A 20,745-nucleotide genomic window follows, 5' to 3' on the forward strand; every position below is an offset into this window, starting at 1 on the left:
AAACACCGTCGCATTTTGGGAGCCTTGTTAACCTGGATATGCTCAATGACAAGAGAATCCACATCCAAACCCTTCAGTTCTGCGTTATTCTCTGCATTTTTAAGCATATGCAGCAAGAATTCAGCACTCTTTTGGTGCCACCGACCCTGTGTCCAACCCCATTGCTTAGCCTGGGCACACCTGCCAACTCCACCATTATATCGACGGAAAGGAACACACTGTTTCTTAAATGTGACATCTTTCAAATACTTGGTAGCTTTTCGGATATGCATGCCCTTGATAGCCTGGGCTGTTTCATGGGGGTTCTTGAAGTGGACCCAGAGATTTGAACCCCTTGACTTGCATGATTTTGTTGGGGTTTTCTGGATCAAGAGAGTATCTTACCATTTTAAGTGATTACCTAAGACGGCTCAAAGGAAGAGCTAAAAACTTTTTTTAAAGTTTTGAGATGTGGGGTGGCTAGGTGGCACAGTGGTAGAGCATTGGCCCTGGAGGCAGGGGCACCTGAGTTCAAATCCGGCCTCAGACACTTAACAAAAAAACTAGTAGTGTGACCTTGGGCTTAACTTAACTTAACACAACCCCAATTGCCCTCCAAAAAGAAAAAAAAAAGTTTTGAGATGGGAGGCAGCTAGGTGGTTCAGTGAATAGAGCATCAGCCCTGGAGTCAGGAGGACCTGAGTTCCAATCCGGCCTCTGACACAACACTTACTAGCCATGTGACCTTGAGCAAGTCACTTAACCCCAATTGCCCTTGCTTTCCCCCTCTAAAAAACAAACAAAAACAAGTTTTGAGTTCCAAATTCTTTTCCTCCCCCCCCCGCCCCGGTAAGGGTTATGGGATTTAAAGATCTTCCATGCCCCATTGGACTTGCTGACATAGCAGGAAGGGGCGGAGCAAGAGGAAGCGGAAGCCAAGCTAGCGTTCCTGCGGTGGCTGGCGGTGGTGGCGACGGCGGCAGCAGCAGCAGAGGCAGCGGCAGCGCAAAGCCCTTTTTTTCAGTTAGCCAGAATTTCTGCTAAGGACTCCTGCTGATATGCTGAACTTATGGCAGTATATTAAGCCATCAAAATAGAACAAGGAGGACAGTGTCATATATTCACTGATTCATGGGCGGTAGCTAATGGGTTAGCTACATGGATGCCCATGTGGAAAAATGAAAATTGGGAAATTCATGGCAAATAAGTCTGGGGCAAAGAATTATGGGAAGATATCTGGAACATGTCTTTGGTCACTGACTTGTCAGTTTTTCATGTAGATGCTCACGTGGACCCCACCACACCAGAACGTGAGTACAATGCTCATGCTGATCGACTGGCAAAGATTGCTACTGAACATATTGTCCCTACTTTGACAACAACTGATGATCCGGTATTAGCAAAATGGGTCCACCAAACAGCAGGCCATTTGGGGGTCCAGGCCACACACCAGTGGGCACAAGATCGAGGTATTAGTATCTCTCATTCACTGTTAAAACAGATAGCAGAAGAATGTCATATATGTCAACTGGAAAAGGAGCAAACTGTTCCTCGGGTAGTAACTGGAGAGATAGCAAGAGGAAAAGTCCCAGCCCAAATCTGGCAAATAGATTATATTGGTCCACTACCACTGGATAAAGGATGCAGATTTATATGTACTTGTGTTGATACCTATTCAGGTGTACTAGTAGCTTGTCCTTATAAGAATGCAACCCAGAAAAACACTTGTAAAACTCTAGATCTCATAAGTCTATATTATGGAACCCCAATGCAGATTCAAAGTGACAACGGGTCACATTTCAAAGGCAATGAAATGAAGAAGTATTGTATACTAAAGAATATAGAATGGATATATCATATCCCATATTATCCAGAAGCATCTGGGTTGATTGAAAGAATGAATGGATTACTGAAAGGACAATTGAGGAAGTTAAGTTCCAATAATTCATATCAACATTGGAAGGATAATTTGTTCATGGCTTTGCGTAATTTGAATAATAGACCATTGGGAGGAAGTACACCTCTAGCCAGAATGATGACCCCCAATCTGCAAATTACAAAACAACAAACACACAAGATCCCAAATATTGAGTATTGGACCTTGAGGCCAGATGTCCCAGCACCGTACCCAGGACCACCTGGTTCAGTGGGGTATGATTTACATTGTTTAGAGGACTTTTGGTTGGACAGAAAAGAAATAAGAAAAATCTCCACTGGGATATGCATAAGAATCCCTAAAAATCACTTTGGACAGATTTTACCCAAATCAGGATTAGCAGCTCAAGGAATACATGTATTGGCTGGAGTAATAGATTCTAATTATCAAGGAGAAATTGTTGTAACATTCCAGAATTTAGGTGAAGGGCCCATACAGATTCACAAGAATGATAGGATAGTTCAAGTGATTATCGTTCCTTGTAAAACAATGCCACTTGAAAAAACTGACCCTCCTTCCAAAATAACTGTTACAGGAACTGAAGGATTTGGTTCTACTGATAGAATAAAATCAGGAGCTAAAGTATGGGTAAAACGGAAGCCAGATGATGTTCCAAAGGCTGCAGAGATTATAGCATATGGGAGGGATAACACTGTAACTATTGTTTATTCTGGAGAAGATGATTACAAAATTATACCCTTAAGTCATTTATTCTACCGTGAGTGAGGCTACAATAGTCTGGTTATTGTCTCTTTGCTTCTTCTTGATTTTTTTTGTTTGTTAGATTTGTTTCCACAGGCTTGGTACCCTCCATCTGTAGATGCCTGATAGCTTAAGCTGGATGTCACCCCCTGTCTGCAACTGTGATGTGTCACCCTTGGACCTGGCATCAAGCATATTAAGAACTGACCTCTCAAATGGGACCCCTTAGGACAGGGACAGCTCTACATCCGATTTCAGCAGCAAGTAGACATAGAAGAAGAGATCTTCACCCCTTACCACAAGATTTTGGGGCCCCATTTGTTCGGGGTGGGGGGAATGATGGGGAGCTTGTGCTCAAGCCCCACCCTAAAATATGGTTTTCTGTGTTTATTGTGTGCTATTCTTGTTATATTGTTGTGAAATTTTGTTGACACCAGTTATTCCTACTGTATTTTTGCCAAGTAAGGGACATGAAAGATCTTGGGGCCGAATGTAAGGGTTATGGGATTTAAAGATCTTCCATGCCCCATTGGACTTGCTGACATAGCAGGAAGGGGCGGAGCAAGAGGAAGCAGAAGCCAAGCTAGCGTTCCTGCGGTGGCTGGCGGTGGTGGCGACGGCGGCAGCAGCAGCAGAGGCAGCGGCAGTGCAAAGCCCTTTTTTTCAGGTAGCCAGAATTTCTGCTAAGGACTCCTGCTGAGGACTGCCAGGGGCCGGAGCTTCTGGGAGCACGCTCCCCAGATGCTGGGTGGTTGCTGTGAGTGGGGAGAGGAGGACCTTTGCCTGAGGTAGCCTGTTCTGTTTCAAAGGCTTGAAAATGTGGGTGCTTTCTACTTTATCTACCTGTGCCAATGTCATAACTACTCTGATGGCTTTCACTTTCTGGTTTTGGGACTCAGTCTTTTGGTATCTTAATAAATTTTCTAGTTTATTCTCCCATATGGCAAGCATGATGTATTTTGTGATGGATAATTATATCAGCATATTTGTAATCTCCATAGGCATTGTGAATATGGCATTGCTCATACCCCCCCCCCCCCCCAGTAATCAATTTGCCAGTCAATCTTAATAGTTTCAATACCCTTTAAGAAAAAATTGGCCTCACTTGAACAGGAGTGGCAATTTTGATAACACATTTTGTTAACTGATATTGAGGAGAAATCAACTGGTCACTTGGTTACATGTTATTGAGATCAACTGGTCAAAATTATTTTGGTGCTGTAATCACTGGTTAGATGATAGTTAGATTAACTAGTGATGGGATTGAAAGGATACACTGGATAGAGGTATGTGATTGTACTAGAGAAACCCATCTGACCCCTCCAGGTTACCTATAGAACTCTGAGGAAGGGTATAAGCAGATCAATTCTTAGGACCAAATTTGCTATTCTGGGTGTGGGTTTGGAGAATTAGCTAAAAGCACATAGACATAGACATATATTACATATGTGTGTCTATGGAGCATTTAAAAAGCATCAATTGTGTCTATGCATGTATGTGTATGGATACTCTTTAAATACTGCTATCATTCACTCCATGCCCTCAAGTAGAACCCTCCCTTGTTTCAAAGTTAAATATGTCTGGCAGCCTTTGTCTAATTCTGTGCCTTTATATGCCACCACCTCATTGACTCAAGGAGGAAATCATGCTTCACCATTGTATTGATCAGAGTTCCAATGTCTTTCAATGCTATTTCCCTTTACATTATTGTGCTCATTTTGTAAATTGTCTGACAAAGCTATGAATTTCAAAGGAGTCATATACAGTTGAGTAATGATAGTCCCAAATCAGCATGTTTCATAAATTATTCAGTTTTTTGGTAACTTCCTAAGGTTTACCATATACTAGTGACCCAAGAGTTAACACACTTCCTCTCATGCCTAACTAATAACATAAGCATAGTTTACTCACCCTACCAAATCTGGCACAGTATAGCTGAGCTTAAAATTTAATCTCCTGTTCTTACAAATTTATCCTCTTTATTCATCAGTAGTGAGTCAGTTTTGAGTGCTGATGAGTATCCTTTACAACGGTTCTATGGTTTTTCCTTTGTCTTGGCAACTTTTCTTCTTTGACCCATGAAGATTAAGTTCATTTTCAAGACCATATATATTATGTTGTGGCAGCTTGATGAAGTGGAAAGAGCATTGGCTTTGGAGTCAGAGATTCTGGGTTCAAATCCTGAGCTTTCATTTTTTCATCTGAGGGGGTTGGACTAGATTTATGAGCCTATGATCCTATATACTTTAATACTTTAAACATCAATGATCTGTGATTTGGCCCCATGGGTCCTTTTCACTGATAGATCATATTCCTGAATTGCAATGGCCAAAAAAATATAGAGTGGCTCTAGAAAGACAGTTATTCAGTTGGTCACCAGGTTCCTGTTCCAAGCCTTTCCAGCTTTATTGGACTTGGAAGAGCTTGTGCTCCACTTTTTGTTGTTGTTAGTCATTTTTAGTTTTCATGATCCTGTTGAAGTTTAAGGGTACTGGGACCCTGAATTGTGTGTCCCGCCCAAATGATTTCAACTTAAGCCTTCTTTCAGACAAAGAAAAACAAAGTTGGGGAGGCTAGGTGGCATAGTGAGTAGAGTGCAGCTCTGGAGTCGGGAGGAGATCAGTTCTGGCCTCAGACACTTAACACCCACACAAAAAAATGGCCTGTAACCTTGGGCAAGTTACTTAACCCCAATTGCTTAAAAAAAAAACAACAAAGTTTATTAAAGATCTACCATATTGGATAGTCTCTTAAGGAATCTAAACATTGTAACACTAACACTAACATGAGATGGCCAGATTGAATCTGAACCCCTTACTGGAGAGAAGAGGGATCTTATATACAGAAGAACTGTGGGAGGGATCTAGGGGTGGCCAAATAGTCTGGGGTGCCTGGAGGGGTCCAGGGAGGATCTTGATGGGAATGTCCAGTAGACTGGGGTGACTAGAGGAGAGACACTAGGAACCAAGAGAATGGGACTAAGGGTAGGAAATATCCAATGCCTATCTGGAGATAACAGACCATGGAGGGCTAGGCTAGGCTAAGGTAACAGAGAATTGGGTATAACAATAAGAAAAGGCCAGATCTGAACACCAGATCATATGGGAGGATTCAAGGATTCAAGAAGAGTTCAAGGGAATTCCCACCACATTTGGGGTGTTCTAGGCAAAGACAGTGGATGGGTTTTGCCATTTCCTTCTTCATCTCATTTTTACAAATGAGGAAACTGAGGCAAATGGTTAAATGATTTGCCTAGAGTAACATAACTAGTAAGTGTCTGAGAGTGGATTTGAACTTAGGAAAACAAGTCTACCTGATTCCAGGCCAGGCACTCAGTCCACTGAGTATAGCCAAAAGGAATTCAGGGGCAACTTCATATCACAATTAGTTGTTGAGACAGGACTTTTGTGGTTGAATATTATCAACATTGTTTGAGGTATAAGGTTAGGGCTGCTCGAGACCCCTGAATACCAACGTGCCGCGTCAGGGAACCATAAAATGTAGAGGTCAGGGACCACAAAATGTAGAGGTCACCATAAAATGATGAGGTCTAGGGTTTAGGGGTGCTTGAAACCCCAGAATACCAACCTACTGAATGAATTCAATTCAAGCCTTCTCTCAGCCAAAGAAAAGCAAAGTTTATTAAAGGTTTGCCATAATGGGTAGACTCTTAAGGAGCCTCTGTATCTGTGACACTTGTACTGGACAAACAGGCCAGAATCATCTGACACAGAGTGAATCTGAGCTAGACAATTCTCTGGCATTCTTTTCTCAGGGAGGCAAGACGGGGTCTTATATACAGAAAGGTTGTGGGAGGAATCTAGGGGTGATCTAGAGGAGGAGTTTGGGGAGGGTCTTCAGGAGGAGTCAAATGAGGTCAGACTCCAGTAATGAGAGATTAAGGGTGGGAAGTAGCTGGAGGCTACCCTGAAATGACAGACAATGGAGGGCTAGGCTAGTGTAAGAGTAACAAGATTTGGGTATAGGGGTGGCTAGGTGGCCCAGTGAATAGAGCATCGATCCTGGAGTCAGGAGGACCTGAGTTAAAATCTGGCCTCAGACACTTGCGCAAAAGTAGCCATGTGACCTTGGGCAAGTCACTTAACCCCAATTTCCCTACCTTCCCCTCTCCAAAAAACAAACAAAAAAAAAGATTTGGGTATAGATATTTTGGGAGGAACAAGGGTGGGGGATAGCTGGACAATGGAGGGCTAGGCTAGTAACAGAGAGTGGGTGGAGCTATAATTAAAGGCTTATGGCCTCAGGCAAATACCTCATCAAATGGGAAGATTCAATCAGAGTTCAAGGAGGTTTCTAGAGCCTGTACCTCATCATTCCCCCCTCAAACAAATGAGACCCAAATTCCTTTTGGGTAAAGGATGAAGGTCTCAGCTTCTGAAAGTTCTTCCTGCTGGCAAGGGGTGTAGAGCTGTCCCTGACTCTCTGCGTCCTGTTTAAGGGGGTCAGACTCTGGAACATGATTGATGCCAGGTCCGGTGAGCTAGAGAACTTGGATTCAGTCATAGATTTGCATAGCCTTAGTGGTCATCCAGAGGTTGATGGCTTGAACCCTGGAGGAGACAAACCTGGTGATGAGGTATGGGCTCTGGGAGCCCCCTCCAGCTCTCCTTGAGTTCTTGAGGTACAGGCTCTGGGAACCTCCCTTGGACTCTTGATTAAATCATCCTATTTGATGAGGCAAGTCTGTTACTAGACTTTCCATCCTTGAACTAGCCTAGCCCACCATTGTTTGTGGTCTCCAGGTGGCTTCCCACCCTTAATCATTCATTGACCTCATTAGCTCCTCCTGAAGACCCTCCCCAAACTCCTCCTCTAGACCACCCCTAGATTCCTCCCAAACCTTCTGTATATAAGACTCCATCTCACACCATGTGGAGTGAGAGTGCCATAGAATGCCATAGAAATGTGAGAGCTCCATAGCATGCCAAGTGGGAGAGTGCCATAGGATTACCTAGCACAGACTTACTCTGTGTCTAATGCAAGCGAACTTTTAATAAATTTTACTTTTCTTTGGCTGAGAAGACTCGAGTTGAATTCATTCGGCAGGACCTGGTGTGTTGGTATTTTGGGGTCTCCAGAGCAACCCTAACCCTCTTAGTGGGTAACCCTCTTTACTTGCAAGGAGGTTAAGCAAAGGAAGACCAAACAGGCACAAAAAAAGTATAGAGAAAGGACAGTTCCCCTGCTATAAAAGACAATTTTCCTGGTTGGAATTAAAGATGACTATGGCAAGGCCAAAAGGAAAAGAGCAGGTATAATTTCACCTCTTTTTATCCTTTTTGCTGGAGGAGGCCGGGGTCTAAACAGTAGCTTGAGGTCGTCCAAGGGCTCACAGGTATATTATGGAGCCTCTGGGAGGGGGGGAAGCAAGAGGTGGTACTGGTTTAATCCTAGAATTATGAGTCTAGTTTTACTGCTGTTGGTGTCCCTTCCATTTGACATCTAACTGTTCTCCCTTTTGGGTTTTCCATGACTTTAAGTAGACCCAATCTCTCGGTTGTACTGCAGCAGGACACTCCTTTTTGCCAAGAGGTTTTGGAAGATACTTATTGGCATATTCAGTCATAGCATTCCTGACAGCATTAAACATTACCAGACACTCCCAGAGACTACAGATCTTAATGCTATATCTTTAAGATCTATAGAAACATAACTCTCCCAGAAATATTAACATTGTTAAAAAAAAAAAACAGCTTAGGTGAGCAGTTTGGAGTTACAGTTGCAACTGAAGAGGTACTTATTTCTCCGGATCTGGAGAGTATGTTTATTTTAATCTTTGATGTATCAGGATGGGAAAGAAGGTGAAGAGATTTCTGTCTTGTGAGAACTATTCATTGTTATTTTATGAAGAAATCTTATAAAGTGAATTCTATGAAGAATGTTTAAAATAGGCAGTTTATAGTGAATTCTGGAGAGAGTATAACCTGTGATGGTAGAAAAGAGGAAGAAAAAGGACTAATATAAGAGTTAGCATTTATATGTAAAGCATTTATACAGTATGTAAGTGCCTAGCTTGGTAGAGCTATTCAAGTTTCTCAGGGAAGGATTTTATTTACACCTAAAAAGGGACTCCCCTTTACATTTCAATGTTTCTGTTGTTTGCCATTTATGATTTTGGTGAGTGTAAAAGGGCATACCCTTATATAATATTATCCCAAATTCCAGAATAATCCCAGGGGGCATGTTTTGACTGATACAGTTTATTAATTTCAAATGTCATCTTTGATCTTCACAACAACAAATATTATTATTCTCATTTTACAGGTGAGGAAACTGAGACAAACAGCAGTTAAGTGACTTGCCGAAGGTTGGCGGCCAGATTTAAACTTATTTCATCTTGACTCCAGTTCCAGGGCTAAGATAATTTGTTTTCTAAAAGCCTGAATTTAACTTTTTTTTTTTTTACTTTTTTGGAGAGGGGAAGGCAGGGCAATTGGGGTTAAGTGACTTGCCCAAGGTCACATGGCTGGATTTGAACTCAGGTCCTCCTGACTCCAGGGCCAGTGCTCTATTCACTGTGCCAGCTAGTCACCCCAGTTAACTCTTACCTTGAGAATATGAAGAGGATGCTTGAGAGATTTTGTATTTTGAATGAACTAAATGTTGAAATTGTGTTTCCAAAAGTGAAGAAAAATTATCTGCTATTCTATTGAGGGTCTGATATCACTCTTGCTATGAGTGGTATTTGGCAATATTATTTGGCAACCAAAATATTGTAAGTCATTATATTTTTATTACTGACTTAATTTGTTAATAAATTATATATTTAATATTATTTGTAATATTTAATATGTTTAATCATAGCATATTAGAGCTTTTAACATATAGAGATATGTGTAACTCCTACTGGGAAAATTTACCACATTTATTCAAAAACTAATATTCAATGAATTTGGGTGGGTTGGTTAAGCAAACAGAGTAATGAATGAGAAAGAAGTTTTCAGTTTATTAATTAATAATAATATATTGATCAAAATAGCCCACCTTGATTATTCTGGAATTCAGGATAAGATTATGCAAAGGTGTTTCTTTTTAGATTCCCAAAAGTCACAAGGGCTGAATAACAGAAACAATGAAATCCAAAAGTGAGTCAATTTTAGGTGTAAATAAACCTGGAAGGGGTGGGGAGAGGGGGAGGAAGAGAAGGTAGAATAACTCCACCAAATTTGAAAAGGCAGGCAAAGACAAAGACCTGGTACTCTGGAGACAGTGGAGGATGCAGTTCCTAGCAAGGCCTCAGGATTCGACTCCCAATGGGAGTACAGAAGTATCTACTAGCCTAATTCTGGCAGACGAATTTAAAGGTGAAGTACTTTCCTGAGGAAACTTCTACAGAAACTGCTCTCTCCAAAGTAACTAATTTTCTTTTAATTGCCAAATCTAGTGGCTTTTTTTCATCTGGATCCTCCTTGACCTCCCTGCTGCCTTAGATACTGTTCATCACCATCTCCACTCTCCATCTCTTTTCTGACTTCCCTTCTGCCTACAATTCCTCCTCAATTTCTTTTACTGAACCTTCTAAGAGTGACTGTCCACCAAGGCTCTGTCCTTGGGTCCTCTTCTCTTCTACCTTTACTCTATTACATGTGGGGAACTCTTTAGCTCCCAAAGGTTCAAGTATCACCTCTATGAAAATTTACCAGATGGATAAATCCAGCCCTAGTCTCTCTCTCAGGTGTTCCTATTCCCACTGAGTCAACACCTGCCTTTTGGACATCTGAAACTGGATGTCCTATGGACATTCTCAAATGAAACATAACCAAAACAGCTCATCTTTTCTCCTAAATCTCCTTTCTTCCAACCTCTTATTACAGCTGGCTGATGGTACTACCATCTTCCCAGGCTCTGAAGGGATCATCCTCAACTCATCCCACATATCCAATATGTTGCCTAATCTAATTTTCTAATTTTACGTTTTCTCTTATGCACTCCCTTCCATCCACTCATCCCCCACCCTATTACAGGCCATAAGCCCTTCTTGACTGGAGCACTAAAATAGATTTCTAGCAAACAGGTCTCCCTGACTCAAGTCTCTCCCCATTTCAATCCATTCAACTGCCAAGGTGATTTTCCTAGAGTGCAGGTCTGACCATGTCACCCTCTTCTGTGGTTCCCTATTATCTTTAGTATCAAAAATAAAGTCCTCAATTAGGCTTGGTCCCTTTCTGCTCTTTCAGTTTTCTTATTCTAATTTCCATTCACTCTACTGATGGGGATAGGATCTGAGCCCATGAAAAAGAACATGTATTTGGGATCTGAACCCCAAAAAGGAAAAGCCCCTGGACTTTTCCACAAGGCCCAGGTCCCAGGCATTTGCCTGGGGCAATGGGCTCTTCGAAGTTAATTAACTGCACCTCTAGACTGCTAGACTGCCATTCCCTTAATTACAAGTAGACCCCTTCTCTGATCTTGCCTCCATTAAGATACTGTGATAGTAATGGAATATAAAGATTCCCCTGTATTGGCTTGGTTTTCAAATTGATTGTGTTAAAACACAGAGCTTGTTAATCCCACCTGTGGGATGGGCTTGTTGATGTGAAAAGAAAGTCCTGAACTGGGAGGAGCTGGTGACTTAGATTTTGGAGAGACAAGAGAGAGGCAGAAGAACTTTTTGGAAGCAGCACCTCGTGGAGGCAGAGAGAGAGACTGAGAGAATTGCTGGGAGCCACTTTGAATTGCCCTGGACTTTTGAGACCTGCCCCCTGAACTGCCAAGTACTGAGGAGACATGGCTGTTTTGCTGGTACTTTGTCTGTCTGTTTTGATGTTGTTTTTGCCAGATTTGTCCACTGGTGAAAGACAGTCCTTTTGTTGAAGAAGTCCTGGAACCTGGCTTTAGGTTAAGAAGCCCTGAGACTGTCCTGCAGACAGAGAGCGAATACTGTCCACTGGTGAAGGACAGTGCTGTTGTTGCAGGGGTCTGGGAACCTTTCTGTTGGTTCAGAAGCCCTGAAGAAGGATTTTCTTGTTGTATGTTTACAGAAATCCTGGGGAGAGGGTTTTGCTAATGTTTTCAGGGGTTCTAGGACTGTTCTACAGACAGAGGATGAATTAATGAAGGGACTGGTGATGTATCTTGTGGCCTTGCTAAGCCTTGTCTCCCCAGGAACTAAGATTGCTGAGAACTTGCCTCGTGTCAAGATGAAGAAAAGACCTCCATTTGGGTATTAAGTGCTGTGCTTAAACTTGATGTAACTCTGGGGTAGATTCAATTGTGATCCAGGGGTGGGGAACTTTTGACCTTTTTGTGCTCTGTGATTGAACAAATGAAGGTACTTTACTTATGTTTGGAAACTAATCTCCATTTGAGAAGAGGGGCTTTGTGGTGGACTAAATGAAGGTATAGCCTAGGGGTGGAGTAGTATTTAGAACTGGGACTTTGTAATTGATTGAATGATTGGAAGGTCCTGGGGTGGGGTAGTACTTGGAGATTATTTAATCACCCTTAGTAAATGCTGTATTTTGAATGATGTCATGTTTTGACCTTCTCGGTTCTCGGTTTGTCACTGAATAAAATGGAGAGCACCTATGCTGGTATTTTGAACCTTGGGAAGTTGCCTTTCCTTGGCATTACATTACAGATACTCAGATTCCTTAAGAGTATAGCCAGTGGTTCAGATATGGTCTGGTCAATATTGCAGATTTTTTAGAGTCATGCTTCTATCCATGTTCTATTAACCTTGTCTTTGATTGAAAGAAGGGTTGGGTCAAATTCATTCAAGCATGTCACTATTTTGGGATCCCAGCATCCCTAAATCTCAAACCTATTCTAGAAGAAATAGATGAACATGAATACTGTGAGTCTAGGGAAAACATCTCTCCAGAAAAAAATAATCTTAGAGGTCCAAGAAATGGAGATTAAGTGTTTTGTAAACAGAGGCAGACCCCTCAGTCAGTATTTTATTCAATAACAGGATAAATTCATCAATTCTATCTTGATGGAGGCTCCTTAGAAACTTACTCCACTTAGATATTCTGTTGGGATTAACTACTGAGAAAACTAGAGGCTTCTGGTCCAACCAGGATATTTCAATGGGACTGACTACAGACAAAATATTCCTGCTGGAACAAACCTCATCTCATCTTTGGCAACTTCTGAGACATCATCCCAAGTCTGACCTCCTGATTTATTAACCAAGGTGAGAGGAACAACTGCTAGGGAGGGCCTTGGGACATCTGGGTTGAAATTCCCCAACACACGGGATCCTCCATTCCCCAATTTTGGCATTTTCACTAGCTATTCTTCGTGCATTGATGCTGTCCCTCTTCATTTCTGCCTCTTAGCTTCCCTGTTTTCCTTTAAGATCTAGCTCAAATTCCAATTTGCGTTAAGAATTTCCCATCCTCTTCCTGCTGCCGATGCTCAACATAAGGTGATTTATGTGTTTCCTATCATATCAGAGGGGTTTGGGCATTGAAAGGCAGTGCACAAGTGCACAGAGCTAACAGTCTGGAAACCTTGCTTCTCGTTCGGCCTTTACCACTCCCCTTGGACGACCGACTTCCACGTTGAGCCTCAGTTTACCAATCATTAAAATGGGGATCATAGGAACAACAAAAGTTCTAGCTTGCCTCGGGGGGGATGGGGTGGAGTGGGTGTTATGCGGGTGAGATGAATCGAGGTCCTGGAGAACCCTTAGTACACTGGAGAGTACCATAAAGTACTAACCCCGTTTCCCTCCGGGCAGGCAGGGCGGCGGGGCTCAGCCTCCGCTACCGCCCGTCTCGCCCCCTGGCTGAGCCCCAGGCGCAGGTCCAGACGAACTCCTCCGGCCGCGCGGCTGTCAATAATGTTTCTGGGAGCCGGAAGCGGAAGTTGGGAGTCTCCATGGCGGCGGTAGCGGCGGGCCCGGTGTTCTGGAGGCGGCTGCTGGGCCTCCTGCCTGGCCGGCCCGGGCTGGCCGCTCTCCTGGGCCGCCTCTCCGACCGACTCAACAAGAACAGAGAGCGCCGTGGTCGGAGGTGAGTGAGGGGCTTCCTGGAGCGAGGAGGGGCCGCCTGGGCGGAGGGGCTGCGCCGCTGCCACCCCGAGGCGCGAGAAAGCGCAGAGGCTGCTGCTCCTCCCTCCCTCCCCCCGGGCTCCCCGCGAACGCGCTCCCCTTCGCCCCCCGGTCTTTGACTTCCATTCCCTCCAGCCCCAGGGGCCTGGCGCCCTCTCCCCACTCCTCTCCTGTGTCACGCCCCCAGCTCTGCTCTCTCTTTTCTCTACTCCGAACATCCCTGTCCGACTTGGAGGCGAGAGACCGGCAGCCCGGACCATCACCTGCCTGGTTCCTGCATCTGCTGCTGCTTTACTGTCCTTGGCCTAAGGCCGGGGAGAGTTGCCGCAGGTGCCCATTCCAGGCAGCAGCTTTCGCGGAGCTCTTCGGAATGAATGTCCTAATTCATATACCAGGATGTGGTCAGTGATTGCATGTCTTTTTACTGCGGACTCTGTCGGGGTTCAGAGTATCTTCTCACTAGTGTTTGGGTCTTTTGTAATCCTTACTACAAATGACACGCAGTGAATGAATCAGCCTTGCTGGGATTTTGTGCATGTAGCTTTTCTCACATCCTGGCTGTGAAGCAATCCCTATTGAATTAAACTCAAGCCTAGTAGGGTAATCAGTTGAAGCCCCTTTTGGAAAAATACTCAGTTAACTTATGTCAATAGTAAATTAGGTGTTGAAAACAAATTGTACTAGAAGTAGTCCTTGAGAATAAATATTTCTCCAAGATGGTGCTGAACTAGAGTCTTAACTATGATTCCTTTGTGTGTTTCTGTTGTTAGTAGATTTCTTGTATCCTGCCAGGGAGACTTAAACTTAAAGCAAACACTTGTTTAAAATCTTAAAACCATTTGTTTCCTTAGGGGATCCTGAGTGCTTTAAAGGATATTTGTATTACTTGGGCAAGATTAGGACTCCTGACCTTCAGCACAAATATCTGTGGCTTTAGTCCTCTGTGGTGGGCATAGCTCCTTGGGAAAAAAAAAAAAAGTTCTTAGATTATGGTAGAGGCTTTCTTGCCCAGGCCCTGTAGTGAAGGTTTGTCCATCCCACATTGGTTACTGATACTGTTGATCACCCTCTAAATACTTCACTCTAGGATTTTGTGACACTGCTCTTTCCAGGTTCTCTTACCTTTCTAAGTATTAGCCTTCTTTACTGACTTGGCATTTGATGTTACACTGGCTAACTCTGGGTGTATCCTAAGACTCCATCGTGAACCTTTTGTTCTATTTTATCACTTGGTAAACTCATCCAGCTCCCACGAATGATAATTTATGAAACAAAGTTTGTCTAGTACTTATGCTATCTCATTTAATCCTCAGCAACTCACTTTACAGATGGGTAACCTGAGGTTGAAAGAGGTGAAAGACACACATGTGTCTAGTAGTGTCTAATTTCACATCTACTCTACTCCATATACCTGCTAATCTCTTAACTATTCTCATTTCTTTGTCAGTGACTCAGATTTATATATGTAGCTTAAGTTCTGCATTCTCATTTCCTTGTTATATTTCACATTGGATAGGATAGGAATCTCAAACTCAACATGGCCAAAACATCTGATCTTTACCCTTCAAATCCAGTCCCTATCTTGTATATGTCCTCTCTCTGTTACATAACGACTATCCTAGCTTAGGCCCTCAATCGTATCTTACCCTAGACTTTTGCAATATTTTACTGCCCCATATCTTTCTTCACTCCTTCCACAGAGCTGCTAAAATGATTTGGCTCTGACCATGTCATTCCCTGTACTCAGTTTTCTACTCAATTTCCTTATTAGTTCTGAGGTAAATTATAAACTTGTTTTAAAACTTTTCAGCTTGATCCCTTCCTAACTTTCTAGTCTTAACACGTCTCACTTCCCTGCATGTATACTGTGGTCAAACCATACTGGTCTTAATTGATGTTACTCACACATCACACACTATTTCCTGTCCTTGTGCCTTTGCGTTGGCTGTCCCCTCGTGCCTGGAATATATTTTACCTTTTCCTGTACTTTCCCCCTCTCTACACTACCTTGTATGCATTCTTTATATATTCTGTATGTGTTTCTGTATATGTTCACGTTGACTCCTTTAGAATGCAGTCTTGAGGGCAGGGAGTGTTTCACTTGTTTCTTGGTATCACCACACTGCTTAACATAAGAGTACTCAAGGCAGAAATGCTTTTTGTCTGATTCATAGACTAAGGACTTAAAAGGACTTTAGGAGATTTCAGCATTAGAACTGCTTCAAATTCTACATTGCTGTCTCAGTAAATAGCTTTGCCTGTGCCTTTTTACTGAAGGGAATATAATCCATTCCAGGATATGGTGAGGTCAAAAAGGCAACCCACTGGGAGATTGATTTATGGTGGGTTTATCTAAAAGTGTTGTAATTTTGAGGACAAACAATTCAATATTGTTCCTGTTTTGTGCTTAAAACTAGAACAATTCCTGGCAAAGGAAATTGGGAATGGTTTGCTGACTTGTGTTGAGGCAGTAATAACAACTCTAACTCAACATTAATAATAGCTAATGCCTATATAATTCTTTAAGGTTTATAAAACTTCTTACAAAAAATCCTCTGAAATGCATTTACGGAGACAGTGGTGTTCCCTATTATTGAAAATAGGATACTACTATCCTTGAATGGCTTACAGGATAAACTAGATAATCAGAGCTTCCTTCTATACATAGCATAAAGAAATCCTATACATAACATAAAGAAATCATTAGTACGTGTGGTTCCACGTTGATTTTTTTTTTTTAATAAGCTTAGAGTGGCCTTTTGTGGTCACTTTGGTTGAAGCATAGATAGGAAGACAGATGAGGCAAAGGAAGGGTCTCTTTACCTCACTCTCTAGTCAAAAAGCTAGTGAACACTATTCTCTCAATTGTTCCAAATTTATGAAGAAGATAAAAGGATTCCTTTCAGGATCTATACTCTGATGGATCTTTCATCTCATTGAAGTGAACATTCCTTCAATGAACATTCCTTCAGTGAGCAACTTATCCACGTTTTCTCATTCTGAACTGATTTTTGTCCATGAACTCTAATGTCTTCCCTAAAAGGTCCATCCATTATGTTGGCAGCCTTCCTCTAGTTCTCTTGTGTCTGTTTAGCCTCTTTATTAACTTCTGATTGCCATTTTATTCACCATTGTTTAACAGTCAATAAATGCAGAAGTGCCTACCAAGTGACAGGTACTTTAATAAGAAATGGTACTTTCCCTCAAGGTCATTAAGTTTTATTGGAGGAAGCAGCATGTGTACATATATATGTGTATACACACATATACACATATACATGCATGCTATTTTTTTGAAGGGATACCCTGGATCGTGGAAGATTATGAAAAGCCTCATGTAGGAGAGAACGTTAAAGCTGAGCTTTTGCATGAATTTCAGGAGGCAGAAGCAAGAAGCTGGTGGATTCCAATGATGGGAGACAGCTTATAAAAAAGTCATGCAATGGGAGATGGGATGGTTATGTGTGAGTAACAGCAAATAAATCAATCAGGCTGAATGTTTTGTCATGGAGCTATATTTGCCACTGTTATAGAGGAGCTCCAGCACAGAGACCAAGGTGAAAAGGGATAGGATAGCAAAGTACTCCAGATGCTCTTTTTTGCAGATGGCATTGTGTTGATTTCATCAAATCCCAATATATCACAAAATCTCCTGAAAGAGCTCTTAAAATCCACAGAAAAGACCAAGTGAACAAAGAATGTCGTTTCCTTAGAATTCAACCTGCCTTTGGAGAGAGAACCAAGTAAAGAACTTGTCCAGCCGTGTCTATTTTTGGGACAGAGTTTGGCCCAAAGAGGAGAGTAGGCTGAATTACTTTGTGGAAATTGCAAAGTTCTTTTACTGCACCCAATCTTCTTGTGATACGGTATTAACATTTTGCTGGTGTTTCGATATGGAAACAAGATGCAAAACACCATAGCTTCTGAAGAGATAAAGATGAGTGTTACCCAGAGGACCATACAGAGGCACATGGTGTAGTGAACAGATTGAACTTAGAACAAGAGGTAAAGGATGTCATCCATATGGAAGAGAAGATGGACTGTTCATATAGCAAGGGCAAAAGATGACAGGTGGCCAGTCAGGAGTGTTCTATTGGTACCTTCCTGATGTTGGGAGAAAAGGAGGAAGGCCATTAGCATGTTGAGTGGACCCTCTGAGAACTTTGGGGAGAACCTGGGGAGATGACTGTGTATTGATTATAATTTGCATGATTGGAGGGAACTCCTAAATTGAGAAAACAGACCCATTTGAATTAGTTCTATGTGCAGTCTTTTGGGAGTCATTACATCTAGCCTGGGGGGGGGGGAGGGGAGGAGTGGAGTACAAAGGTATGCAAAGTGGAGCTAGGGAGTCATGTGTAAAGAACTGCTAAATGACCTGCTTGTCTAGAGAGCAGGAAGTAGGGAGTATATACCACAAGGCTTTATTCTGGGTCCTCTTAGTGACTTCATCAACTTCCATGGGTTTAATTATCTTGATGTAGATGAAGCTACGTATACAGCCCTAGTGTCTGCTGAGCTAAAGTAATGCATCTTCAGCAGGAAGTTTCACACTGGATGTTCAGTAGGTATTTCTAATTCAACATGTTCAAAACAGAACTTCCAGATTTCTGTATTTTTGTTGAAGTCTCTGCCATATAGTTTGTAACCATGACTCTTCATTTATACTTAACCCCATATATTCAATCAGATCCCACATTCTATTATTTCTATCTCTGCAACATCTCACAACCATTCACATCCAGTTTATATAACCACCATCTTAGTTCATATCTTTATCATTTCTCACTTGGACTATAATCTTTTAATTGGTCTTTCTGTTGTCTTCTCCATTCCAATCCATATACACATTGGCTAAAGTGATTTGGGATTTTCCCAAAGTTTAGGTCTAATGTCACTCCTACCCAATAAATTTTAAGATTTCCTGTTGCCTTTAAGATAGAATATACATTTCTCCTTGACTTTTAAAGCCTTCACAACCTGACCCCAATCTGTCTCTCTAGTCCTGTTATTCATTACTCCCTTCCAGTTCTGACATTTGATTTTAAAGGTACTGATAATTTCCAGCAATTTTTTGTACTCTTTGTAGTGTTTAGTCCCCAAGTCTGTCTCTTAAATCACAGGTTTTTAATAATCCAGTTCTTAATCCTGAGTATTAGAATATATTATTTGATTCAGTGGTGGATAATTTAAAAAAATCTTTTGACTTTACAGTGGTTTTTTTTTTTGGTCAACAGTAGCTGATTTGCTTTCCCAGTTTTGATTTGATTTAATATTAAATTTGTCTGATGATGAGGTATTCATTCAATTGAGATGTATGCCTGGTGACCAAAGGAAAATAAATAATTCAGAGGTGGATGATAAATAATTCATATGTAATTAAAAGCTAATTAATAAAAAATAATACTTTTCAGGACTACTGGGGAGTTCTGTTAAGTTATAGCCCTTCGGGTGAATAGTAATGTGTGTTGTCTTCAGGGGGTTTTTAACATTTGTTTTCCCAAGGGATATTTGAATCTAGACTTAGTATAAGGTGAGATTTTTAGTTCTCAAATTTTTCTAGAGAATTATCATTTTATTCAGCATTTAGCCAAATAACTAGCAAATCCATCATCATGCTTAATCTGTTGTTAGTGTAAATGGGCAGTTGGTCTTTTGTAATCTCTGGGAATTTGTGCTTGTTTCCCCTATTGGGGTTTGTCTTACATTAGTCAGGAAAGACTGTTAATAGTGTTGCAGGAAGTATGTTACATTCAAGTAGTTTCTTGATCCTTTCCCAGTAAATGTGATGACTCTCAGTTCTCATCAGTTTACTTGTGTATGTTTCATTTTGTATGACTGAAAATAGTGGGATTTTCTTATAAAAAGCTTTTCTGAAAAGATTGTAGTTTCAAAAGATTGGTTGATTAAAAAAATTTTTTTCCCTCTTTTTGCACTGATTTGGGTGAGATCCAAACCATAGGATTTATACCATCAAGTCTTTATCTCATTATACAACATTAGTTTAGGGACATTTGAACCTTGATTATAGATCTCATAAAGTTAAGGAAGATTAACAGAGACTATAAGCTACTGATGATTTTTGAATCTTTTGATAAATATCTCATTAACTGAAGGAGACAGCATCATATTGTTGAGTTCACCTAAGACAGTTTAGGGTTTTTTTGAGTAGCTTAACTCAGTTGCAGTTTAAAGCTGAGAAATAGGGCTTCTTAATTGTCTTCCCACCAGAAGTCTGGGATTCCAGGTTTAAATATGTCAGTAGGGCTTGGCTTCCCTCGGAGGATGGTTGACTTGAAGGGGGAAATGTGCAATTTGGAAGAATTTTGTAGTGGTTCCTATTCCTTCATTATTGGTAATGACATTAATAAATACTTTCTTGTTCCTGCATTAGAGATATTCCCAATCCAGGAAGTCAAGAGCAAGACACCATAGTGTCAGTATACACCCTTTTTAGTCTAGTTCAGGGAAGTCATCCCTAGAGCACTTTTGTCACTTTTGTCACATCAGGGTTTGTTTTAAACCAATTCCATTAAAAGAACCCCAGTTGTCCTGATAGTTTGTCTTTACCAAGAGGCAGCACTAACCACTTAGATAATCCTGAGAATTTTGACGTCAAGTAGTTTTCTGTTCCTATCATGTATCAGGTTTTGTGTGGGTGGGAAGCTGAGGCTGAGCTGATTTCTGGAGAATGCAGTTTCCATTTCACTTTTAGAACTGCAGACTGAGGTTTTTATAGTGAAGTAGGGCAGCTTTTCTCATTCTGAGTACCCAGGACATTATTGCTGCCAACTAGCTATCCTCCCCTTCCACCAAATGGAACTTGACCATCTATGTGTAGTCATCCATTGGGAGAGGCAAAGTTGGCAGAAGCTTAACAACTAGAATACTTCTCCATCTTCCAAAAAGATTTGCAAGTACCATGTTATTTAGAAAGAAATTAAAGTCAGCTCAAGTCTAAAGTATGGAAACTGTATTCTGGTTTGTTTCTTTAATATGTTGAATTTGATACGAATAAAATAATTAGATGCATCTTCCTGTCTTTCCAAACTCCTGGGGAGTTAGGTTGTTGAAAGGGGTGTGTGGTTTTGTTTAAGCAGGTGGTCAT

General features: G+C 41.5%; 1 protein-coding gene and 1 long non-coding RNA gene across 6 annotated transcripts in view; both read left to right on the forward strand.

The window, feature by feature from the left end:
• Nucleotides 1–3,518, forward strand: part of LOC138152357 (uncharacterized) — a 34,510-nt gene extending 30,992 nt beyond the window's left edge. Inside the window, exon 4 of the long non-coding RNA XR_011166081.1 lies at nucleotides 1,260–3,518. This is a non-coding gene — a long non-coding RNA (uncharacterized lncRNA). The remainder of the gene's footprint in view (nucleotides 1–1,259) is intronic.
• Nucleotides 3,519–13,424: 9,906 nt separating this feature from the next.
• The window catches only part of PGS1 (phosphatidylglycerophosphate synthase 1), a 108,062-nt gene continuing 100,741 nt past the window's right edge, over nucleotides 13,425–20,745 (forward strand). For all 5 annotated transcript variants that reach the window (XR_011166084.1, XR_011166083.1, XM_069076042.1 and 2 more), the window contains exon 1: nucleotides 13,425–13,599. Coding sequence is in view for 3 of the 5 variants with exons in the window: in XM_069076042.1 (XP_068932143.1) it covers nucleotides 13,466–13,599 (134 nt within the window). In the remaining 2 variants the exon portion in view is untranslated. The remainder of the gene's footprint in view (nucleotides 13,600–20,745) is intronic.

This window comes from Petaurus breviceps, unplaced genomic scaffold (genome assembly GCF_028583685.1).
Source record: "Petaurus breviceps papuanus isolate PSGF00001 unplaced genomic scaffold, PetGlider_PUasm1.0 90925, whole genome shotgun sequence".
Taxonomy (NCBI): Eukaryota; Metazoa; Chordata; class Mammalia; order Diprotodontia; family Petauridae; genus Petaurus; species Petaurus breviceps.